This window comes from Chaetodon auriga, chromosome 18 (assembly GCF_051107435.1).
Source record: "Chaetodon auriga isolate fChaAug3 chromosome 18, fChaAug3.hap1, whole genome shotgun sequence".
Lineage (NCBI taxonomy): Eukaryota > Metazoa > Chordata > Actinopteri > Chaetodontiformes > Chaetodontidae > Chaetodon > Chaetodon auriga.
In genome coordinates this window covers 16,021,840-16,048,092 of record NC_135091.1, presented here as the reverse complement: position 1 = coordinate 16,048,092, position 26,253 = coordinate 16,021,840, and the positions used below count along the sequence as shown (strand labels likewise).

The 26,253-nt window shown below is 45.6% G+C and overlaps 1 protein-coding gene across 4 annotated transcripts in view; it reads left to right on the top strand.

The window, feature by feature from the left end:
- The first annotated feature begins 543 nt into the window (after positions 1-543).
- Positions 544-26,253, top strand: part of ccdc85cb (coiled-coil domain containing 85C, b) — a 42,096-nt gene continuing 16,386 nt past the window's right edge. The window contains exon 1 of one of the 4 annotated variants that reach the window (XM_076755972.1): positions 544-2,069. In XM_076755972.1, the coding sequence (XP_076612087.1) occupies positions 1,352-2,069 (718 nt within the window). In that variant the 5' untranslated portion in view covers positions 544-1,351. The remainder of the gene's footprint in view (positions 2,070-26,253) is intronic. The other 3 variants (XM_076755974.1, XM_076755970.1, XM_076755971.1) reach the window with 3 other exon arrangements.

Sequence of the window (26,253 nt, the reverse complement as noted above, 5' to 3'; positions counted from 1 at the left end):
ATTTCATGCTCAGTTTACTGTGCAGTGATTTTTTTTTTTTTTTTTTGCCTGTTGTATTTTGAGCCATAACCCACATTGTACCACAGGGGGGCGCTGTGACCCTTTAGAGAAATCTGAAAAGCACCTGTTAAACTACAATTACCAAAGAACCAACAGTCTCAAAAGTTGTTGCTCATCTAAGCTTCATTTCAGGAGTGTGTTGTCACATTTTCTGACACTTGAGAAAAAGTTAAGTGGTGAATCACATTGTAGTCAGAGGCTATACGATTACATAATTAGTAATAGGGTCAATAGCTTATACGACACAGCTCACAGCTTTTTTGTTGTTTGAAAATGAAAGCAACTAGCTTTTACCAATAAAGTCAGAAGCTAAAGTTTAAGAATGTTAAAATAAAAGTTTGAAACGCCTTAAATGTACGCATGCTTATTAACATATAAAAATAATCTATACGTAAAAACAGGCATTCTGAGCGCTATTTTCGCAGTCTGTTGTTTTTTCTCACTTGTTTGATGTGTTGTTGTCGGCCCTGAACGCGTCTTACTGTCCCTTTAAGAGGGCCGAGCCTGAGCCTTGTGAGTCTGCAGCGCACTTTTTCATCTACCTGCTGCCCACTCCTCTCCTACGTCTTGATTGGCCGTCTTGGCCGAAATCCTCTTGAATGATTTCAAACCCGAGTACTTGGACAAGTAGGGGGAGGAGGGGGTCTGATGCTAATTCCGAGCTTGCTGCCTGAGAAGGTTTGGAGTCGTCCGTCCACCGATGCTGCAGCTCGGTAAAGAGGCTTATCCGAGGAGCGCTGTTGACGGAGAGCACCGCCGGTTGAAAAAAGTGCGCTTTCAGAGGTGTCGTGTTTACGCCAATTTTCATCTTTCAGTGCAAATTGAGATCTAGCGAACGTTATTATTTTAGTATTTGCTCGGTTTTCTGTTCATCCTCATTTGAATGGAGCGGTGTCCGGCGGAGACGCCGCACACTGCCATGGGACGCGGGTTGTTGTGTTGACGGGACGCGGTGCCGGGGACCAGGAGCTGATCGAAAATCACTGGTAATCGATTTCTAATCATGTGTCGTGGTTATTGACGGAATGCGAGAATGTTTCCAAGCTTCATGGAGGATTTTTACCTTTAAAAGATTAGTGAGGGCATTCAGTTCATGCTCGGGTTGCCATAGCATCACATTCATATTTTTCTTTTCATCACCGGCCTGTTGAAGAGGAGAGCAGAGCGATACTTTCACATCCCCAACAATGCGTTTGAACACAATTCCACAAATGAGACGTGGTTGCATGAGTTTTGAGAGTTAATTTCAAGGTGCCGTTTCAACGAACTGAGACTCACAGCCAAGACAGTCATGGCTAAAAATCCGTCCGAGGGACCGAAGGATGATCTGAGCCAGCTGACGGACGAGGAGCTGCTGCGGTGCAGCAAAGACGAGCTGCTCCGGAGATTAAGGAGGGTTGACAGCGAGAAGATGAACTTGATGATCGAGCACGGCAACATGATGAAAGACATCAACCGGCGGCTGCAGGTGCACCTGCACGAAATCCGGAGCCTGAAGGAGATCAATCAGAAACTGCAGGACGACAACCATGAGCTCCGGGAGCTGTGCTGCTTCCTGGACGATGACCGACAGAAGGGCAAGAAGCTGTCCCGGGAGTGGCAGCGCTTCGGCCGCTACACTGCCAGTGCCATGTGGAAGGAGGTGGGCACCTACATGATGAAGCTGAAGGAGCTGGAGGCCAACCAGGACACCGTGTTGAGGGAGAACTCTGAGCTGAAGGAAATCATCCTCATGCTGGATGAGGAGAGGAACGGAGCGGGGTCCAGGAGTTCCATAGACAGTCAGTCCAGTTTAACCAACCTGAACGGTGGCACCGGCACGGTCAGGGATGTGGGAGACGGGAGTAGCACGTCCAGCACAGGTAGTGCTGGGAGCCCCGATCACCACAATCACAACCACATACACAAGCCCACCTCAGAGAACAGTAAGATGGGCCCCACCATGAGGAGGTCCATGGATGACCTGTCAGCACCACACCATCACAGGAGCATCCCCAATGGACTTAATGGTGAGTGCGCACACATACACATACACACACACACACACACACACACACCCCTCCACCTGTGGAAACACACCTGGCTGCTATAATCAGCATGCAGATCTAACACGTGAAGATGCGCACTGTAGAGACCAACCAATCAGACCAGAGATAAACTCCAAAATAAACCACATTTTCTGACATTAAACACTGGAGAATTATCTGAAAGTTGCTCACATGAGATGGACAGGATGACTAAAAGTTATGCTCTCAAAAGGCGGGTATGCCACTGGCCTCTTGCACCTGTTTTCCTCCTCCTGATGTCAGACAGTACAGTCAGGATGTGTTTATCATGTGCGTGTGATTGCACTGACAACATATGCTGATCAAAACTGCTGTGAAGGATTAACACGGAGGGGGGTGGGGGTCTTGGTTTAGCCACACTGTAAAGTCTTGATTGGAGTGATTATAACACACACACACATGCACACACAGCATCCTTAAGTGGCCTTTTCAGTCCCATGCTACCCCATCATGTGAATCTGTAATGATTTAGGTCAGTGCACTTATGGTCCTCAAGGAAGCGGACTTATCTAAATAGCTTTTAGAGAGGGCTCAAGCAAATTGATTTTTTTTTTTTTGTTCAGGGGTTGTTTGTTGATCATCATTGTCGTCTTTTGGTTGTGGAAGAGCGCTCATGTCTGCTTAGGGCCCGCTGGAAATGCATGGCATGGGACCAGAAATCAATGTCCCTGTTTTAAGACCTAAATACACGGCTGAAAGCTTCAAGCTGGGATGAAAATGCCCTGATGGAACAGGAGGACACTAAGCCTCGTTTAGCAAGCACATGGGCTGATAACTCGCCATGATCTGTTTGGCAAGGGAATAAATTCTGTATCACTGGGGAGGGGGGAAAAATCCCCCATCCAGTTGAAAGCTCACATGTATGTACTTTTTGTTTTCCACTGATTTCCGAGGGCGAGCAGTATGTAGCAGCTCAAAGCCATCAGCTTCAAATCAGATCATGTGGAACTGTGGACTGTGAAGGCCGTGAAGGTAACAAATGCTAAAGGATGGAAAAATGCAAGAGTGAGAGCTGAGGGAGCCCTTAATCTGGAAACACACACATACACTCTCACGCCAACGCACACATTTTTGGGCGGTGTTTGGCTGTCATTACATAACATCAATATTGTGTCTGCAGCGGCCCAGCACCTCTCTAAGCCGCTGTTTCGCTAGTTGTGTGTGACATTGTGTGCCCCTGAGGCTCTGGCTCAGTGTGTTCATCATTGTCAATGATGTACGGATGCACACACACACACACACGACACAGCTAGCATGGGAATGTCTCGCTTCACTTGACAGAAGGTTTATTATTTCATTGTTAAAAGCAGTGCATTGGTAATGAGATAGATGCTATCTCGCCCTAAACAAAGCTGAGCATCACAAATCTTTCTGCCTTTTACATAATTGCAAACAACACCATGCGGAAAGAAACAGAACTGTTATTGACATGGTGTTGTGAAATAACCCAAGATTGGAATCGATAAAAACAACAACAAAGCAGCACTACATCGATCCTAATCTACTATTACACAAGTTGGATGACTGTAGCCAGAAGCAGTGGGATGAAACAAGTGTTTCATCACTCATCGCAATGAACACATCTCAAAAACCTGCTTGGATTGAAAATGTAATTGGCTGCATGTGGACACCAGCTTCCACAGGCCTGACTAGGAAGAGTATTCTTCAGCAGCACAGATTTACTCAGTTGGCTGCTTTGAAATCCGAGCAGAGTGACCATGTTGCGAGGTCAGATGTGGCCGTGGTGTGAGGTCTGCAGAGTGACTTTATTTAATGCTGTCCAAATGCCAGTGGCTCCCCTGGGCATTTAGGAGACAAGCTCGAGGACTGCCGCTCAAGTGCTAAATGAACAGCATCTGTCCGGTTGCCAGACACACACAGACGGGAAGAAGAGGGAGGATGATGACTGCGCTCAGTGTGCAAAGAGTAACAGCGACCTGTTGTTTGAGCCAGAGGCTTGCATTTCATATCTTTTTCAGTCAATTTTGTCTGGTTTTTCATTTTTTTCCTCTTCGGCGAATGCAAATCTAGCCCTTGTCTTTGAGACAAAAGAGGCACTGGGCGAGGAAAGTATGAAAGAGGGGCCCAGCAAAGGGCCCTCAATAGGTCTTGGTGGAGTTGGGGGAGTGGCGGAATGGCAGTAAGGGGTTGGCTAGAAGCCTGGGGGTGGAGTGTTGGGGGACTGTAGGAGGGCATATTGAGCTCAAAGGAGGTTGGGTTTTCGGAGACATCCCACTGTCTGCTTAATTGAATTTCTTGAGCGTTGAGATGGCTGACAACCCCCCCACCACCACCACCACCACCACTTTGCTTCCTTTGGTTATGTGTGTGTATGTGCATGTTTACTTGGACAGAGTGTGTGAGGAGAGTGAAGCTTGTGTTCTGAAGAAATCAAAGAGAAAGGACAGCAGGGGCCGCACGGAGCACCACTGTGTTTAACGGTGACTTCCACGTCCAGACTTCTCAGCGTCTGCATTCAGTTTTGGTGGTCTGGAACCCAATTCCAGTGAAAGGCCGTCTGAAATGTGATGCTCTCACAGACAGCCTGCATTAAGATCCCCTATAGTGCCACACAGGCTCAATGTAGCTGTGTGAGATTAAGACAAAGTGGCCAAGTGGGACAACGAAGTGCTGTTCTGACATTGTCCAGATGAGCTGGTGAAGATCACTTCTGCAATAACGCTTGTTGACCTTTACCAGACCCTCACACATTCCCCTGGCCCTTTAGCTGCCAAATGGCTTTAAAGGAACAATGTTTCGAACTCAGCAGATAAAGTGAGTCTAAGCAGAGAGCGAGGTTTCTCAGACAGAGAATCCGAGCCAGGCTGACGTCAACATATTTTGCCACTTTACCACAGTTGGAGGGACAGCGCAGCAGCTCATGTTGTGCAGAGGACTGTATTTTTCATTTAAAGCATTAGAAAGTCGTCCATGTCTATGATGTCACCAAAATAATGAATGACTTGCAGTTTGAAGCCATGAATGCTGATTCATTTCAGTCAGAAGTATAAGAAACAGATGGCTCCACTCACACAGTGTACGTTACTGTACCCTTGGTGATGTGAGTAAGGTCGTTGCATCCATTGCATTGCATGGCATGGCCGAACAAATGTACACTAATGCAGGGGAATAAAACACGCAGTAAATAAAACATTGATTTAGTAAATGGGCTTTTGTCCAGCTGTGCAGGGACGAGTGAGCCTGGTTCTAGCACATTTATGCAGCTTTATCCTTCTCTTGTGCACAAACCGGTATGTGTGTGTTTGTTTTTCCACGTGTGTGTGCCAGAGGCCAGAGCGATGTTAAATCAGGCCTGACTTCTGTTGACTGCTGGAGACGGCACGCTAAAACACGCTTTCATTACTGAAAGGTTTACAGTGGCCTCTCCTTCCCTTCCCCTCCCTCATACCCAAAGGCTGGGCCATACCAGCGTTTGGAATGGCCACATTTTGTGTTGAAATCCATTGAATTCCAGTGGATCCGCTTGCAGCTGTGAAGGAAATCTGTCTGGATTTTTTTGTGCTGAGCTCAACTTTACTGAACTTTGACCCACAAACGCGTGCTGGTGACCAATAGCAAGCTGTCTTGCTAACATTTGAGGGAGCGAGGAAGCTCATGAATGGAAGAGGCTTGTCGATATTAGCTGCAAAATCTTGCTAAGACAGGCCACTTCCTGGTACCAACAGGCCTTCGCACCTCTCAGACCTCATCACCACCAGTCTGTCCGTCCAATCAGCTGCGTGTGGCTGTCAAAAAACAGTCACATGGGTTAATGATTGACTGGAGATTAAGACTCAGGAGAGCTCCAGCACAATGCGTTCATTTGAACTTGATGAATATGTTGTTCCACATCAAAGAGGCTGCTTGTTCTGGCCTCCTACATTTGTTCTCTGGAGTAAAATGTGCTGTTCCCAAGGAGCCGTGCCTTTCTATGTTTAGTCACTCTGTTGAGTCACCCTGTAAACCTGCCCACATAGGCTCAAATTAGGTTCAAATTAGTCCTAATGAACTGACTGAGAAGTCATAAAATTGCGTGCTTTAACTGGGGTGTTAAGCGCCTGGCCTTTCTGTGTGTGTGTGTGTGTGTGTGTGTGTATGTTAATATATGAGGTGCCACAGTGATTGGGAACTCTTCCTCCTCTCTTCTCCGAAGCCATTTCTCTCTCTGCCTCGCTCTCTCTTTTCAGTTTTCTTTTACCCTTGGGGAGTGACGTGACCTAAAAGCTCACAATGAAACTGTAGAACCAGCCCTCCCAGTTGGCCACCTGTGTGTGTGTGTGTGTGTGTGTGTGTGTGTCATCACACTTATGCAAACTGGGGAGTGCCTTCATGTTCACATTCATGTATGGCTGAAACTCTTTCCTTCTGAGGTGGATTATCAATAATCTTGAAAAGTCCGGTCACACGTTTAAGTCCCTTTCTTCCGAGTGCAGTCTGGAATTGAAAGATCTCTTGAGGCGACTTCTTATGTGACCGAATCAAAGTCGCGGTTTGCTTTGTTTATGTCAGTGCAGTATCTCAAAGAATCAGTCAGGCTTTTAATATCTCTAGTGTTTTTCTTAAATAAACATCAGTCAATCACAGCCAGCTACTCAGAGCGAGCCTTGGCGTTTCTCTGTGTGAGCTCCTTTTCTTGTTTCAAGGGAAACCAGCGGTTTAACAACACAATGGTGTTTTCCTCTCGGCTGTGGTTTCAAGTCATTGTGCGGCATGTCTGCAGGGCTTGAAAAAGGGCGTCGAAGCAGGAATAGGATGTTTCTGTGGCCGGTATCCTGTTTGTCCGCACTCAGATTCATGTTTTTGTGCTCAAAGACGCTCGCTGGGTTTCTTGTAGCCTCACTCTCACTCGCTTCTCTCATGAGGGCCAACACCTCCGAAGGTGCATGATCACAACTTAATTAAAGGACTCTGCAGCTTAACTGAAATTACAGCTTTTAAGATGATTATAATTGTGAAAATGAATAGGATCACATTGGGCCATTTTAAAACATGGAGTAAAAGCGGAGCCTTTTGGTATTTTCTTATGTAGCTTGCAAATTGCTCCCACAGCTATATCAAATTGGACACTTTAAAATTTCTTTCATGACCTTCTTCAGGTATTGCTGGTATTTGAACTTCTTTGTTTTTTGCACTGACTGAGTTTTGTCAAGTGTTTTGTTTGACAGTTTCCCTGGAGAACAGCACAGGCTCTCCTCACGCTCTCTGGCTTGCATTTCCCAGCGCCCTGTTTTCCTGGGTGAGGCCTGGTCGTCTGATAACAGAGATAACGGAGTAGAAACACACCCACATAGACACACACACATACACACATACACATACACAGGAGAGACTGAGAGAAAGAGCCACAGGGGGAACTCTCAGCTGTGTACTGTCAATGAAAAGCCAGCCTGTCAGGACGTCCCACATTCCTGGATGAACAAAAGAGGAAGTGGGTCTGTCTCCTCTTAGTGACACAGCAGGAATGCGTGGAAAACGAGGAACAGGAGGATTGAAAACGAAAGCGAGCATGTGTCTCTAGGTCACTTTTTTTTTTTTTTTACTTTTACCTCTGTCTTCCTTTACCTGACACACTTCACTTCTCCGGTCATTCTCTTGCCCTCCATCTACATCCGTCTCTCTCTCGATTCCTGTGAACCTGCTGTCTGATCCGCTGTCCGTTCGCTCCCATCAACGCAGCGCTCGGCCGACAGAATGAGGTTATAGAGCCAGCATGAGGCTTGCACACACAGGCGTGGACTCACTGGAAGATCTAATGCCAGAGCCTTTTCCAAAAAAAAAAACAAGAAGCTTTTCAACAAGTTCTGCATGCTTTGTTCTGTTTGTGTGGCCGTCTCTGACATCTTCCGTTGACATAAATGTGGTGTCGTGCCAAGCGAATATATATCTCGCAAATATGAAGACAATTTCAGCCACTTATCTCAGCCTTTCTGTCTGCGTGTCTCCCTCTGTGTCTATACTGATTTGAATGTATGCCCTTCTTTTCTGATCACTGGACAGTGGGCTGCTGGAGGGGCTGGGTTGCTCGGTCGCCTAGGCAACAGCAATGCTCAGTGGGGCGAGTGGACGGCACCCACGCCTAGCCTCAGAGTCACTGAAGCGGAGGGAAGTAAGGGATAGGGGGGGATGGGGATAGGTTTGGGCATGGTCGGCCTCCGTGCTGGTTGACCCGTGCAGAATGATGCCAGCCAGAGCGAGGTCAGCTGTGTGTGTGTGTGTGTGTGTGTGTGTGTGTGTGTGTGTCTGCCTGCTCGCTGTTTTGAAGTAACTTGCTCATACACACTCATTTTCAGTTACACTGTAATATGGTATACTAGTAATCAGCTTTATTGTCAGATATGGAAACCTCACTTGAGCGCTGGTTATATTCAGGATCATATAACTGAACCTGATCCTTATTCCTGGGTTTTTACAATATATGCAATCTCCATCGAGATGATGTGTACTAAACTAAGGAACTACAAAGTCTGAAAATCCAAAAGTTCAGAATCTCTGTCTTTTTCTTTTTTGGGAAAGTGTCTGATGTTGAAAGTAACTGACGTTTCGCATGATTTTCTTAATGAGCTTCACACACTTCAGTTGCAAAGTGACTCGATAGCTGACAAACTGGAGACATAAAAGACCTCTTATTTCTCCAAGTGTAACATTATCAGAACTCCAGCAAAACACTAGTATTTGGAATCGATGAAGAGTTTGTCTACTAATTTGAAATAAACCCGAAAAGAATGCCCTTCACAACCCAGCTCGTAGAGGTCATTCTATTAAAGGTACCGTCCCTCGCTTGTCCTCTGTCCCATTGTCAGCCTGTCCTTAACTGACTAAAGTAGAGCAGTACTGCACACTTGGCAAGACCCATATTGATCTGTGTTATGTGTCAAATCTAAACAACCGATTGAGATGCGAACAGGAGCTGAGAGAAGTCGAAAGAGTAACTGGGCTCAGGTGGTGGTGACACCTCACCAGCATAAACTCACCTTCAGCAATTCTGTCTATGCAACACACCCAGTGACCTCCGACAGTGGAACAGTCCCAGGTTGCCAGAAGTCAGCAACTCCCAGACAGAGCGCCTCTTCATCAGCTCGTTTCGGGGCCTTGGAGAAACAAGGCGTTCATCTGAATTTGCTGCCTGTCAGCTCTTTGCTTTTGGTTGCTATGACATTGGAGACTGGAGTCAGCAGATGTTTTCACCTTGCTTGCATTTAGATAGTGCTGTCACCACACTCCAACATGTAGTTTAACAGTTATAGATTTTTTCTCCCTGGTGTTTAAAATGTGGGCGTGGGGCCACTTTTGGCTGGTCCCCCATGGAATGGCTCATTAGTTTTCAAGTTGATAGGCATAATTCCTCAATTGGAATTTGTGCAGGTGGTGCACTGTTGCAGTAATGAAATATCGATGCGTTGATTGGTTGCTTAGCTGATAACAACTTTACAGTCGTAGTTGGGACTTAACCGGAGCGCCTGCAAAAAATGTGAAACTGGCGGCGAGCCCTCTAGATGGATGAGATAATGTGGAGTTTTGACGGTCGGCTGAAGCATCTGGAATGAATTGTACATTCTCAATATTGTTGCTCTATCCTCAGGATGTTTTCTGGGACGGTTTCAGGTAACCTTGCTGTGCTCTTCTACAGACTAATTTCCTCTTGCAGGCCGGTTTTAAGTGCCAAGACTGGACTTTGTAACTTGGGAAAACATATATCTGTTTTGGTTTGGGATGGGCCCCGAGACAGACATTTCTTTCAAGTTGCTCTTGTTACTTGAAGCCTGGAGAGAAGCAGTATTTGAACCATTTGGCTGACAAGTGATCAGTCAAAGGGGATTATGTGCGTGTTTGCGTGTGACGAAAGCAGATATGGGGTGCTTTTTTTTATTTTCTAAACATGTAAAGAATTAGCTGATTCGGGAACATATGAGATTCATTCTGAAGTCTTGTCTTTTGTCTTTACAGTGGAGGAGGTTAGGGGGTTCAAGGGGTTGCAGAGGAGCCGCCCTCCTCCTCCTTTCCAATAATGCACCACATTAAGGCCACTGTGACCATCTGTCAGTGTAGCCTATTGTTATCCACATAATGTTACAAAGACAGCGATTAAAGGAGTGTCTCGTTCTCTGAACTTTTGGAAGACTTGGTGGGAGGCCTGCATGGAAATATCTCTTACAGAGCAAAAATAGAACGCAGCTTCACAGTTCATGAAAGATAAGATGAATGAACATTTGTTCGCAGCGTCTGGACGGATTCTTCAAAAATGGGATAATGTTGTGCTCTTACAAGATAATGTTTTCCTTTGCTGTTCGCCACACCAGCGGTGTCGCCCCAGGGAATGTCGGCCGTTCAGTCAGTCCACCCCTTTGGTCCAGAATGAAATTTCTACTCAGCAGCTCTTAAAAACTTTTTGATCATTGCCATGGGATTTTGTGCAGGCATTCAGACATTTGTCCAATCAGATGGCAGCTCATTTATCAACAGCCCCTTAGAGCCAATCGAGGACTCTATTTCACCTACCCCCAGGTTGGTCCCGCCGACATAAGTTAAGCTTTTACTGGTTGTATTTGAGACCTTGTTGATGAGCATTGAACATCATCATTGGGTGAACAAAAAAAAAAAAAACTTTTTTGGATGGTTTTATGAGAGCTGCGATAATGATCGCAATCGAGATAGACAGTGAAGACAATGAACCACAGCCACATGCAGAATGCTGGTGAAATATAGAAAGAGGAGATTTGACAGATGGAAAGTAGGTGAGACACACGGGGAAGGTCAGAGGCCTGCTGTGAAATCTCACTCCGCTGAATACATCATCAAATTTCCCCAAACACAGAGAATATTTATTCAGAAATGATTCATCTGTTTTCCAGTCATGCTTCTCATGACAAATACTCGGCGACAATCTGATTGCTGTGGAAATTCCATCAGAAATGTATTAAGACCACCCCACTTAACTGGGCTTGGCCTCGGATTATGAGGGCTGATCAAAGTCATTATTTATTTGAAGTCAGCCAAGTGCAGAGCGCTCACTTCCACCGATGTGACCGTCACAATCATAAAGCGCTTAGGTGAAAGCTGATAATCATCGAGGCAGTTTGTCTGACTAAATCAATGACTGGCAGCCTTGATGGATGAGAGAGAGTGGTACAAGTACAAATGCATTTTATCCTTTCATCTATTTGCATTTATTTGACATTCACGGTATTGGAGGATATTTGTGCTGGTATTAATGTTCGTGCAACATCCATCAGGGATGTCCGCGTGATTATATAAAACTCTGGAGATGTTCCTGGGTCTCCCTCCGATCCTCTTTAGCTCCATCAGAGTTGCAGATAATGTCTGATCGCACACAGGCTGCTTGACTCTGGTTGGCCACGGTGATCTTAAAAGGGGATGTGGGGGAGATTGATAGGGGGAGAATGGAATCAAAGTGGGAATAAGGAGACTTTGGTTTAAGAGTGTTTTGATGGGGGACAGAGGGAAGAGATGGCACCCACTCATGTTTCAGCTGCAGTCAGGACGGTCATTATGGCTTCGTATAGAGTTGGATGGAGCCAGTTATTCATCTTCAGAGGGGTCACACAGCATATATCACACTCTTCTCACTCACATGATGAGAGGAGATGCCCCTTCTGGCAGTCAGTTACAGCTGGCATGTTTCTCCTCTCCAGTACTGTGACTCCTTTAGTTCTGATCTTCCACTCTTCTGCCACTGTTATTGAATCAGGCGTTCAGCGTACAGGACAGCAACCGTTGGTTAACACTTGAAGTGATCCGTCAGCACTATAAATACATCATAATCAGAGTATGGCTGCCTTAAAACAGATTTTGATTTTGCTTTCTTTACTCCTCTATGACAGTGAACAGCGTTGTGGACAAAACAAGACATTTGAGGACGTCGTCGTTGGTTGATAACGGTTGATAAAATCAGCAAACCAATATATCAGTCGTCTCCATTGTATAAGTGTCAATTACAGAGTGCCAATAGATCAAATGCTGCTCTCAAAATGCTTGAATACCCTATGGATTATTACTTTAAAATGGCATCACAGGTCAGAAAAAACCTGCCCTGTAACATTATATAACACGCTTCTGATACTTACAATTGATGGAAGCGCTGCTGCAGCTGTGACATGTTCTCTGATGTCGGGGTGAGGTTAGACTGAACTCAGTGAACCCACCCACACGTTGCCTCATATATGCACATAACTGCACAGAAAAATCTTTCCCTGAAACCTCACCCATTTCTTTGATAACTCCACTTTAACCCGCGGCTGTCTGCGTGGCCTCCCCCCATCGCTATTTTTTTATGGAATCTATTGATTGAGTAACAAAGCCAGCCAAGAGGGATTTCAGGAGATGTTTTACAGTGCCTTATCTCCTATGTATCCTCTCTGTCTTGCTCGCTCTCCTCTCAGTCAACAAAAGATGTAAGGGGATTAAACCATTGATGTTGTAGCTGTGCCGTGGCTCTCTGAAACATGGCAGAGGGTTTGGAGGGGAGGGCTTCTATGTTAAAAGGATTTGAAGAGCGGGATCCAGTGCCGTATCTCTGCCCACCACTCTTTTAAATACATGGCACGTAGCCCTGCGTATGATATGCACTGTATGAACCGAGACGCTCTCTTAAACCCTTTAGAAGACATAATGGTGTTAAATGGCATGCGCACTTGATGAAAGTGCTCTGATTGGGGTGCAACAAGGTGTCCTTACAGGAAGTTGAAGGATAAAGGGGGGGGGGGGGGGGGTGAAAGTGTCTCCTACAGCGCTGGAGTGAGGAGGACCTCGAAAAGTAAGACGCAAGGTTGAAGATCCAGGAGCAACAGAGGACACTGCAGAGCATGCAGCTTCTCCTTTCGCTTGTTGCTAGGATACTATGCCCTTTTATTCATTATTATGGGGTGTTCTTCACCGCGCTTCCTCTGCACAGTGGCACCTCCTTCAGCTCGGTGGCTTTCCGCCGTACATCTCACAAATTTCCTTTGTCAAGTTTTATTCCTCTAAACAAGTTGGATCTTGTTACGGAGGAATGCGTCTAGATCCAGGGATTTACTTTGCCGCTGGTGACTTTAAATCTGTGCTCCCTCGAGGAGAAATATGGACTGTGTGCTACCTGTAGGGCCTTCTCGTAGCCAGCACATGTACAACAAACAAAAGCAGCAGGGATTCAGTGAAAAAGGATGAAGAGGCAGCCTGTCGCCATGTGCTAACACTTAGTAATTCTCCAGACCCATGATACATATGGTGCAGTATTTATACAACATGGAACAAGATGAAAGATACAGCGTGAGCACTTTCCATGTAGAAGTTAATAATTGAGCGTTGGATGAGGGAATGGGATCATAAAAGCGCGCCAAAGTCGACCAAACGCAGAGGCATGGAACTGATTCCTATTGTGCTGATGTTGTATTTACCACAGTGAAGGCAGCGCGGTTCACCAAATCTGGTGGAAAGGCTGACGGAGGAGGTTTTTCGAGGAGCCCACATCAGTGTCCGTCAGCTGATGAGGGCTGAGGAGAATCTGAGAAATGAGGAGAGTTGAGAAAAATGTGGTGGGATTAGGAGAAATGGATAATGTCGGGGGTTATGGAGGGTTACGGGAAGGGAGAGAAACAAGAGAACGTGAAAGGGGAAACAGAGGTGAAAAAAGCAAAGATGGGGCAGAAAGAGGAGGAGGAGGAGGAGGAGGAGGAGGTGGAGCAGGTGACTCCAAGTGAGGGCAGACAAAAAGAAGAGTGTACAAAAGAGGAGACAATGAGAGCAAAGGAGAAGATGTCAGTCGCAGGGAGGCACAGCTGGAAATTAGCCATCCCTGAAGCCTCAGCTGCTGCCGCTGAGAGGTCGGGGTGAAAAGAAACACTTAAAGCAGAAGTATGACTACACCTGCAGAGCGCTGAAAAATGCACGCCGCTGAGCCCTGAATGCCGACTTTTATTTTCAGGGAAGTAAATATTTCAACGGAGAAGTCTGTTTTATCTCCGCTCACACAGCTGCTATCGCTGTGCTTTACATTTTACCTTTTTTTTTTTTACTCTCCCAAGCTTGCAAGGTAGATTTTCTTCAAGCCTTTCAGCAGCATGAATAATTTCTATAAGAATTTATTAAGAGCTTTTTTTTTTTTTTTTTTTTTACTGATTCCTGATACTGAAGCTTTCAAGGAATTCAAGGAATAAATATCGTTGCCAGCACTGACAATATAGGTCTGCTTTGTACATGATAGGAGAGACTCCTGCATTGTAACGGTGCACATAAAAACACACTGTACACTCCCTCTCCACATTCCAGCTGGCAGCTTAATCCAACAAACACAACCCTGTGCAAACCTCTGTTGTAGCTTTTATAGACTTTCATATCACCGTCAGTGTGCCTCAACTGATCCAAGTTGGAGTGTTTCCAGCTGAGTAAATGCTTTGCTATCATCAAATATCTCAGCGGTGGTCTGGAGTTGACTTATTTACAGTTTCGCTCTGAGTTATGGTTTTCAGTTTGAGATATCGAATGTAAAATTGGGATTATTGCAAGGCTGCAGATGTTAATAGCTCTAGGGTGGGAACCTAAAATGTCTGCTGAATGTCAATAAGAAGAGCGTGCTGACAGGAACTTGGATTAAAGGTAAAGCGAACGCAGCGTATTGTCATTATGTTGAAATAAAAACAGTCGGTTATATAAGCAAGGCGTCGGTGTCTGTGAACGTGCCCTGCTGATGAACTGCCTCATGGGATTCCACATATGGGAAGAAAAAATGTGAGGTCGAGTTTGTTTTTTTACAAGTCGAAGGGAGAGAAGTGGGACATTGTTGTCTTTTGATTATTTACACATTTCAGTGCTATGCAGCAATATTGAAGACGTATAATTTATGTTGTACATAAATGTAAATGAAGCCAATAAGTGAGCGAGTGAAGCAGATAAATATGCAGACATCAGTCATCGGCCTGCAGCGTTGTAAATTTTAATAAGCCAATGGAAAGACTTCCATCAGTTGAAAACAATGAAGTGTTTTTAATTTTTTTGGAGGGGCATTTTTGACTTGATAGTGTAAGATGAAGAGGCAATAAAGGTCAGTGGCTGGAATTGAACCAGCAAACCAGTTGTGACCATGCGGCATGTACTACAACTATTCAGCTACCAATGTGCCCCGAATGAAGTAAAACATTTAAGCAAGAGATTGATGTGGAGGACAAAGAGCCAGCATATGTTCCTGTTTGATAATCTGGAGCTTTTACAGTAAGATGATTAGAAGTTTGATAACCCTCAATTTACAGGAAGGCATAAAACAGGCTTATTTAGAGTAACTTAGCACTGCATCCTCCTGTGGCAAATTCAGAATGGCTTTTATTAAACTATGTAAACCCACTAGAATTTGCCTTGCTCTAAATCCAGAGGCAGCCCATGCATAGCCTCTTCCTCCATTCGCCCTACTGCTGATCTCCCTCCGTTCCAGTGTCGGGTCAGAGGGACCACCTGGTCACCGCTGGCTCGTTCTGATCTGTGTCACTCACAGCTAATGTGAGCTGACACGGCAGCTCCCAAAGGACAGCTGGCTCCGCAGCAGACAATGGAGGCCAAGCCGTGTCTGACCCGACTGTGCCGTCCAAGGTAAAGTTAGTTTGGCTTGTGCTGTTGACTCATCTCTGGTGCCTTTTTGACTGTGGCTGCAAAGGTCTCTGAGCTAAAGGAGGTGTGCCGGCTGACTTTTAGTGGACAAACAGCCTCACAGCAAAGAGGGACGGGGTGTTTACAGAAAGGAACAGACAAATATAGTACAATTTTGAGCGTTTGTCACCTTTCTCTGCTGCCTAATTGTGAATTTTGACCTCTTGAAATTACCTTTGCGGGGCCAGTTTTAAGGAATTCATCAAATCACTTGTCTTTCACGCTGTTTACCCAGTAGCCTGAGCATTTCACTTAACCATCTCCTGCAGTTCAGTGGCTTTGGAATCCAGTGGCAGCACATCAGCTTCAGCCACAGCTATAATTTTCCAGTCACAAACAGTTTTATTTTATAGTTTGGGAACACATTTTGCTGTTTTGCATTTCATTGATGGGACCCAGACTCCCAAAAATCTTCAAAGACTGCGGCTGTTAGATTGATGGGGCCAGCTTATGATTCTGCCCTGTCAGAGGATGTAACCGCCCTGCTGTGTAAATGATAGCCATGCATCATAAAGTGAGAAAGTATGACTTGATGACCTGACGATGGGGTGTCGGGGAGGCCTTACATAATAAAATTACTAGTTGATGAGTTTCCATTAGGCTTTATGAGGTGTGTGTGTGTGTGTGTGTGTGTGTGTGTGTGTGTGTGAGAGAGAGAGAGAGAGAGAGAGAGAGAGAGGGAAAGAGAGTGTGATGCATTCAGGGCAGGTGAACCATCTGTCTGTAAACCATTTGTCTGCTAATGGAATTTGTTCCTGTGATTCTCCTGTGTGTGTGTGTGTGTGTGTGTGTGTGTGTGTGTGTGTGTGTGTGTGTGTGTGTGGGTGTGCGCCTTTGCCCCCTGTGCAAACTACACTAATAAACCTAATGGCTATAAAGTCAGAGGTGGGGTTTAGGCCTATTAAAAGGATGGAGAGCTTCAGTGCTGCAGTGGCTGTTATGGAATCTGACCCTTATGATATACCACAGCACAGTGTATCGTGACATTTAACCCTGTGCTGTTTTGTAGGATATATATGAGGCCATAATCCACTTCCTCATCCGATCAGATGTAATGTCCTAAATTTTAAATGTGGGCAGCAGCAGCAGCAGCAGCAGCAGTCATAAATGTCATTATTGCCTTTAGGGTGGAGACAGGGTTGATGTTTGCAATGATGCTGCTTAATGAAGCCATTCATTCGCTTCAGTTAAATGTGCACTGGTGTGATTAATCCCGTGATTGGTTCAGTTGCAACTTGTTTTATCGATTCTTGTTTTCAGTTATTGTACACTTTGTAGAGCTCTCGCACACATTCTGCCAGCACACAGTGTATTTTTTCAGTTAGTATAGAAGAATTGTCAGTCGTGTCTATTCAGCTGACCTAGACTTTGCTAAAAATGAGATTCATCATCATCATCAGTCATTTTAAGAACAGGGAGGCACTAAGCTGTCACAACACGTTCATTGGATGAGGACTGATGCCTTGGATGGTTTTTAATCTTTACAGGTTCTACATCAAATGAGCAAACTTTCTTTGTAGAGGCTCATTAAAACCTATTCAGATGCTGCAGTGAAATATTCAACACGTTCTCATCAGGCCTGAATGTATGCCTGATAGGAGAGCTATTGGTGGAAACACATGATTATTCACATCATATTTTTTTTTCACTTAACTATAATAATGCAGTAGTTCCCAACCTGGGAGCTGGGACACATCTTGGGTTGCCAGATAAATCTGGGGGGTACCCAAGACGATTGGCAGCGCGACAAAGCAGAGGAATAGAGTATTGCTATTGAGTATTTTGAGTAATGTACATATGTCACATGCTTCATGTACATCATGAATAACTTGAAACTTGAACTTGAAACAAGTGGAATTGCTGTTGATTATTTCAGTTGGTGTCAGCCGATGAATGAACCGATCCCGTCAGCCCAGGTATTAAAGCAAAGGTGACGTGGATGTGAGGAGACAAACGGGCCATTTTGGACAGCACACTGCGCTCCAGGTCAATTTAAACCGCAAACAATTAGACAAGATCAGACACCTTGGGAATGCGTGGCAGCTCCGGCAAACAGGAGACGTGCTAAGAAAACATCGCAACGTCTCGCAGCCCCGGCAGACCTAATGTTGGCTTGTCAGAGCTCGTAAAAGTTTGCTTTTAAAAAGGTCGCTGGCATTTACGCTCACTTGACTCTGCCTCTCTGGGATGTTTCACACCTTTGACTACATCTTTCACACTCGCAAACATGCACAGATGCACATGTGCTCTCTCTCTCTGTCTCCGTCTGAAGCTGCTTGCCATCGGCGGGGGGAAGAGAGTGTGTGTGTGCGTCTGTGTGTTTGCGTGTGCGTGTGTGTGCACGGGCAGACTCTTCGAAGATTAAAATGTTATTTTGCTGCTGCTGCGTCTTGCACGAAGATTTTATGTTGGGGGTAGGGGTGGGGTAAAAATAGCCTGCTTCTGTGCATGTGTGCGTTAGCAGCATGTCCCTGTTTGCATATGTTCCAGCCTGTTCTCCCCTGAATGAAGACGAGGATGTCTGCGACTCAAAGCCACGTACTTCGGCCACTTTCTGCCTGTCGATGGAAGTGATTTCCAGCTGAAAAACCCCTCAGAAACACTCTAAAGGGATAAATTCAGTGACATGGATAATGAGTCCTGGCTAGCCTTGTTTTCTTTTGTAGTGGAGACCTGGATGAGGCTGCGCAGTGTAGTCCTGAGCCAGCGCTAACCATTCATGATGGGATGTAATAGAATTCCCTTGGTTATTATGCCTGTTCCTGTCCTGTCTGCGCAGCATCCCTTGTCTCCCTGCTCCTACTGTATGTACGTCTCGCTCTCATTCTCCTGTTTCCTTTCTAATGGCCTCTTTGCCGACGACTGCGGAGTATAAGCGCTGTCGCCTTCGCTTCGTTTCACCACATCTCAAAACGCTGTTGTCAGGGCGAGTCAAAGGCTATGGAGCTCAAGTCCAACATCAATCCAATTTTAGCCGTGGTTGGGATAAGATAACTGTCTATCTGGGCAGCTCTTACGTAAGACCTCTTTCTTTTTGTGGCAATTACTGTGCTAATGGCCCTTCAGAGATTCCTTTTATCCATCGGTGCTCGGTTAATAGTTGGTAAAGCTCCCGATGACACCAGTGAATGGATGGGGTTTTGATTCTCAGAGTCGTTTCATTTGAGAGCTTTGCCTTCTCTCCAGTAATTAGACATTTTGTCGAAATTCAGCAAACGACCATTCTTCTGAGCGTCCTTCTTGCGGAGCAGTTTTTTGGGATTTTGTTCACGTTGTCCCACGTGATGCTTTGTTTAGACATATAGGCAACAAAAACAGAGCTGCATTTTGTCAGCACTTGGATTAAACAGCAGAGCCACGAGTTGAATCTTGCCCGCTCCCCCTTTCTCTGTGATTTGCATTAGAATGAAATCACAGGCAGTTATTATTCATGTAAACAGTAATGAAACCACTCGATGAGGTCACTGGAAAGAAAAGGTTATTTTCACTGGATTGGAAGAAGCGTCTGTTCGCAGATTGCATCAGAACCCGCATCGCAGATGGGATTTTCAGAGGCCGATAATAAAGGGGTTTCAGGGTTATACTTATTGAAGGAACGCTCTCTGTATTACCGTCTAACTGCTAGCTGTTAGACTGCTTACATAAGCACAACCTTTGCCAGCTCAGCAGTCAGTCAGACGGTCTTTTAAAGGAACGGGGAGGCATGCAGATTTATGCAAATGAAGGTTGCCATGGGCTCTGCGGTGGTGAAACCGTGGTAACGGGCAGAGGAATGAGGTTAAAGAGGGCCATGGGCTGCGGGAGGACGTTCTCTACCCACAATGCCCTCTGGTGTTTGTTTACACACTGCGGTGGGTTGTGGGTTGTGCGAGGTAAAGCCAGCCATCTCCTCCAGCATCTTCTGCACAGCCTTTCACGGACACTGTGGGGCGTCACGTTGACGACTTCCAGGCGTTCACAGGCAACATATGTGCGTATCTGTTCAGTTAAATTGCTGTTTTAGCCGACATTTTCCGCATGTTTTTGTTGAAGAGGGTATGACTTAACTCCACTTGAACCAACAAGTAAATATTCCTAATTCCTGCTAGCAAAAGACATGTAATCACCTCAACAAATCATCCCGTCTAAATGACTGGATCATACTTAAATGTATTTAAACAAAAGGGGATTGTGCAGTTGTGTGCACTGCCATTTAAAACAAATCAGGGAGAAGCAGTGTAGCTTTGTAATCCCTCAGCGGTTTGCCATCATGTTCTTCTGTGCAAGCACAAAGTCTAATAGGCTGACTGATCCGCAGGAATGTAGTGTCCTATCCCTGAACCAGTCAGGAGTTTATGACCCTTGACTCTCAGTGTCAAGGGCCATGAGTGCCAATGAGCGCGACACAGCGAGAAGCTTTTTACATCTTGGAATTGGAAAATATTTAACGGAAGATCTTACTCACTCTAGAACGTCTTAGTACACCTGTACCACATGCTTCCATCCAATGCCATATATTTTTACCCAGAAGCATTATTAGCACCCTACTCAAGGTACGACCCATCACATGGAAAAAAGAGTTTGGGTCCTTGGCTGAAAGATGTTGAAGAAAGGTCATCTGCAACATAGCTGCTGCTTCCGTGTAGACGAACAATGGCTTATAGCCAATCCACCTCCAAATGTCACTAATCTCTGTTTTGTTTCACAATAGAATAGCCACCACACACACACACATTGGCCGTAATTAAGGGTGTGGGCTGAATATAAGCCCAGAGCTTTGATTTCATGGGATTAAACCCAACTGGCTGCCAGATTGCCATTCTTCTAGCCTAATCAAAAGATTAAGGGCATAGGGCACCGGCTTTTCAAGTGGCTTGATCATCTATGCTGTTTGATTACTGTTGTTACAGTCAAGCAGCGCATGTTTGTTTTGACTTTGGAGAAGATTTTCCAATCTACATGTAACTTGTTATTTATAAATCACAACCTCGCATTAACACGCCGTCCCATACTGTACGTACGTAATCGCAGACGCACGCCAACGTCACACATGCACGCACACACACACATTTTCAGCCAACCGCACACAGCTGCAGGCGCGCGAAGGCGTCCGCTGACCCTGCAAGGGTGGTGACGACGAGCTGAGGAGACAGGGCAGGGACGCATCACTTTGCCGGACAGGATGTGTGATAGCAGCGAGACACATGTCTGTGTTACTGTCTGCTGGAATACCTATAAATAAACCGCTTCTGTCTGTCCCTCTCTCTTGCCCGCCCGCTAAGGATGTTGACAGACCGATCAATAGGCAGACACGAGAGCTTGATGCTGGTCTTCAGTTTCCACTCAATCGACATTAACAACCTTTGATGCATTAAAGAGCCCCAGCTGACCTCTACGCAACTGAAAATGACTGAAGTGGGTGTAATTACATGCATAACATGCTGTGATTAGTGTGTGTAATTGGATTAAGTCAATACTGATTATTCATCAACTTCCCTCTGTTTTATCCAGACGGTCAGATTGATTTATGTCAGGAAATATGAGAGGAAATGAGGATCAGCCTGCTTCATGCCTGCGGTCACCTATTTTGTAATGTGTTTACACTGAACTCTTTTGGACAGATGGAGAACGTTGACAAATGGCAGAATTCAGTAGAAGTGAAGAAGGATGTATAGAACCATCTTTGAGACAGTGAAACTGGACCATCATTTAAAGGGCGTTTCCAAAAAGAGCGGTACTCTCTGACTCAATAGACTGAGAGGCTCCGTCTGACTGTGTCTTTAGATTAGGGCTGCAACTAACTTGAGCAATAAAATTCAGTCTATTCAAATCTGTTTTCGCACGTTATGTCCATTAGAGGAAAAACCAAACAGAGATGTGCTGCTTTATATTATCTACATACCTACACATTACAAAACAGTCCAGTTAAATAATGTCCCTTACTGTGTTGTTGAATTATTGGGTCATTTCAGTTCGACCTACATTTCATCTTCTGTCAGTGGAAGAGACGCTGTGCTGCAGAGTTTCCAGCTGGTGCTGATCCACATGTCCCGCAAGATTTCAGTGTCCCAGACAAACTGGAGTTCTGGCCACATATTATTTGATTATGGACTCTGTTTTCCAACGTTTTTTGTGTCCAAGTGACTAATGGAGACAGCGATTTTTGAAGTTTTCCCAGTATTTGGTGAGAGCGCTGCAGACGGCAGCCACAAAACAGGCTGCAATGTAATCCCTCCGGGCGTTTGCACACCATCAGTGTGCGTCCACTAAAAGTGTTTGTTTTTGCCACTGACGGGCTCGGATTGTTATTCCGAGTGTCTGACAACATTATGGAAAGAACCTATTTTTTCTGAGAGTCAGATCCTTTTTGTGTAACCAGACACAGCCCTTATATCGCTCTCACCAAAGCCAGACTCCATTCACAGGAACAGTAATTATGTAGTCGTAAAATACGTTTTATTCAAATGCAGAACAAAATCATTTCCTGGTCCACCTTTCAACTGTCTCAACGATCACAACCAGCTCTGGTTTGGTCAAAAACCATTCTGTTCTTTGACAGCCCAAGTTGAATGGAACTGGTTAATTGCCTCAGCTTTACTTTAGAAAGTTAACTTGATATCCATATAGGCAGAAAAGCATTTCAGCCAGAGGTCAGGCAAAGCAGGAAATACTGGCCACAACTGAAGTATTATTCTTTAACAGCGAACACACAGCTTGTGTATTCAGTTTATGCATGTGGTCAAGGTCCAGGCTCCCGCTCACTGCCAATCAGCAGCCTTGTTTCCACTGCAGGACCAAACAGGGCTTCGCAAAGCTATGATAACTGGCGTGCTGCACTGAAGTGTGCTCAGTATTTCTGAGCAGAAGCAAAGGGATTTCTCATGTGGCCTGTTACTTCACCTCAGTGGGAAAGTGCATTCACTGCTGAGTTAACACCCGCCCGACTGGCCTCGCTGTCGATGAGCGGCGAAAGATGAAAAAGCCGATTTCACCTGGTCAATGTTTAAGAGATGTTGATGCACACAGGCCGTCTTTTTGAAGCGTAATCCATTTGGCACTTTAACTTTCGCACTAGTCACTCAGCATGGGTCTCCTCTCCTCAAGCATGAAGTAATACAGTGCTGTTTTCACATGCAGACACACACATCTTACTACACACACATGCGCACTTAAACACACACCAGAGAGTGCGTGGGGAGGTGAGGCGTTCTCTCTCCCTTAGAGCGGGTGCCATGTCTTGTCAGATGGGGTTAGCTCCCCGCCAGCTGATGAGCCAGTCTAGCCTTTGAAGCCCTTCCAGGGGCCCGTGGTTTACGTGCTTGGGTTGCCAGGTTCTGCCATCCCCCTCATTAATGCAGCATGGGTGCCCACTTAACTTGTTCGTCTCTGTTCCTCTGGTCGGCCTGCCCTGGCTATGACCGAGCGCTGGGCAGCCAGGGCAGAGGAGGCACACACACACACACACACACGCACGCAGACGCTTGCATGCAGGCCAAACACATGCATGTATACACACACATGCAGTTCATACTGACACACAGAAAGGGATGCAGCTGCATGCAAGTGCAATAGACCCTCGCAGACATGCAGTACACACCTGAAACCTGCCTACGCTCACACATATGCACACATCTTTTCTCGGCTCTTCTTTGGAGTGTGTTGGTATGTGCAGCTTGCTTAGTGGAAGTTTACATTCCAGCAAACCCTTTCAAACCCTTCAGCCGAGACATTGCGTTAGAAGATAAGATAGAACTTTATTTATTCCACGGAAAATTGCAACAGCTGCACTGCAAAGAAGGAAAAAATTGCATTACTTTTCTCAAACTCATTGGTTGGGCCTCATCCTTTGCTCTTGTAGAGGTGGAAAATACAGTTTTGCATCTTTTTAAAATGACACAGCTGGAAACATTAGAAAGTCAGCTGAAGGAAACAAGCAGTTTGATCACGTTGGGTTCGAGGAAGATGTGATTTTCACTGTTTTCCCCCATTTTATAAACTAAATAAATGTTATTTGCAAATCTAATGTACCAATCAAACCATTTCTTTCCCTCAAAGCCTGCTTGCCTGACTGGCACCAACGTCTGACTAGAAGCAGGGGTGCCTCTCTCCTTTGTTTCTTTTTCTCCCTTCACATCCCTTTTCCCTCTGTTTTTCGTCACTCCCTCCCTTTTTCAGTTTTTTAAGGTGGGCCTCAGTCAAATCCTCAGATTTTTCCTCGAGGTTTTGGAAGTTGCTGGTTAATGGGGATGTTTTTGCGTAATGAACTAGACTTTCTGCAGCCAGTGAGGTCAGATTTCATGCTTTCTTGCTGTACTTTGACTTGGGTGTTGGTGCAGAGAAAAGAGAGAGAGAGAGAGAGACTGTTTCTGCTCTTTCTTCAACATCTTGAGGTAATTGACCCAACCTCCTGCCATGAGCACACATACACACATACAGTATAATCACAGATGGGTTTAAAAATCCCCTCTCTCACACAAACCCTCTTGTTTGCTCTCCCTCCCACACACACACACACACACACACACGCACACACATTGTAGATACCCAAGCAACCCACATGGATTCCCTACCTTACAAATGCTGCACATAAGCACTCATTCACACTCCACGCGCACACATACACACATCGCTGAGAGAATATCTGTGTCTCTGTGCTAAAACACTGCGATACAGCTTTGAATAGGAGATGAAAGCAAGAGCCGAGCCAGGAATAATAAAAGCAGAGTGATTTCAATTCACTGCAGGCTTCTGTAGGCCATGGGATCTGACTTGAAAACATAAGGGAAGCCTGGTCCTTTTTAACCGAACAATTCCACCAAAGCTACTTTGATGTAGCAAAGACCTTGGAGTCAACAGCGTGGAGGCTGCTTTTTGCTCTAATTGTAACATTTCTGTCAGCATCAGCTAAATGCCCGGTGTAAATTTGTACACGTGTGGTCTAATTTTAGACGTCCTAATTCGTGCAGCACCCCTTTACCAGCATGCCGGGCTCCATGCTTTGCACTTCCCTGTTTGCTGCTGAAAGAGTGGCCTGCCTTGACCTCCAATAAACTCACCACCCACACTGCCCCCATACTGGGAGATGAAACATATATAGAGAGAGCCTGACAGAGAGCAAGAACAGATGTAGAGGTGGAAAGGCAGAGACTGATTGAAAATATCCCAAAATCAGCAGAAACCAATGGCTGACTGGATCGGTAGGAAAGAATGTCAGTAAAATGTAATGTGCATAATGAGTTGTCGTTAAGGAGCTTACACTGGTCCTTTTAAGAAGCCTGTGATAGATTTGAATAAACTAAACCAATTCAATCAATATTCCTTTATTTGTCCCGCGAGGGGAAATTTCAGTTTTGTTTTTTTTTTTTTTTCAAGGACCACTTACAAGCTTTTCTGGTCTTTCAACCATATCGCAGCCTTCCCTGGCGGAGAGATTTCCTATCCACGAGCGAACTCCAGCCACTGATGCGGCAACACAACACCTTCTCGTGCAGTTTTAGCTCTGCGGGCTTCATTCCAAGTGACCGCGAATCTGAAAAACCCTGCAAACGATGCGATGCTGAGTGACTGTGGCATGGTGCTGAAGCAAAGTGAGCTGTAGTGGACAGATGGGGATAGTTGGCTAGTTTGAAGCACAGTAGGACACAAAGACCCAGTTGAGGTCATGACCTGATTGCACCAAGTTTTGGGGAGCTTGCCTTTCATTCTGCAAAAGCAATGAGAAAACAACCCTCCCCCTCCAACAAAAAAGCTAAGTTGACCTGTGGACCTGTCTCCAAAACACTTGTATACTTTTTATGAGCAGAAAATGAATACAATGGATGGGGGAAGTCAAAGCAGAGGGATGTAATGAAAGCAGAGGGAAACGGGGAGCGGAGCACAGTTAAGGAGGGAGTGGCCGCTGGAAGTGGGTCACAGCGGCACTGACGTGATGCGAAGTGACGTGCGGGGGGGTGGGGGGCAGCCTCGCGCCACTGTCTGCGTCACCTTTCTGTCCCGCGTGCACACAAACACACACACATGCTCTCACATTAAGAGCTCTCACATGCTCTCAATTCACTGGGTAAACAACACTTGTGCAGAGGTATAAATAGCTTACTTGTGCATTGTTAAGACGAGGTTCTCCCTTCTGCCTTTGCCTCGCTCTCTATGTATTGCTTACTGCTTGGTTGGACACTTTTACTTTCCTACCACTCCACAGCACCTTGTACTCACTTTATCAGCTCTTTAGATCGCATTCAAGTTATGCATAAGTAATAATGGCCTCTCCCTGGATGCTTGTTGTGTATAAAAGAGTGGATGCAGGGCTGAGTTTTACAGGGTAATTATTTTGGCTTCGCTGTGTGATCCCCATATGATCTGTAGCTTTTCCTCCAGCTTCATGGAGGAGTGCTGAGGAGAGTATGTGAAGCCGGAGGCATGGAGGGGATAAAAGGATGGAGGAAGGGCAAGGGAGCCAGGGAGCCACTTTAATTGCCTGACCCCCATCTCCCACCAGGATGACTCCGTGGAGCCGGGT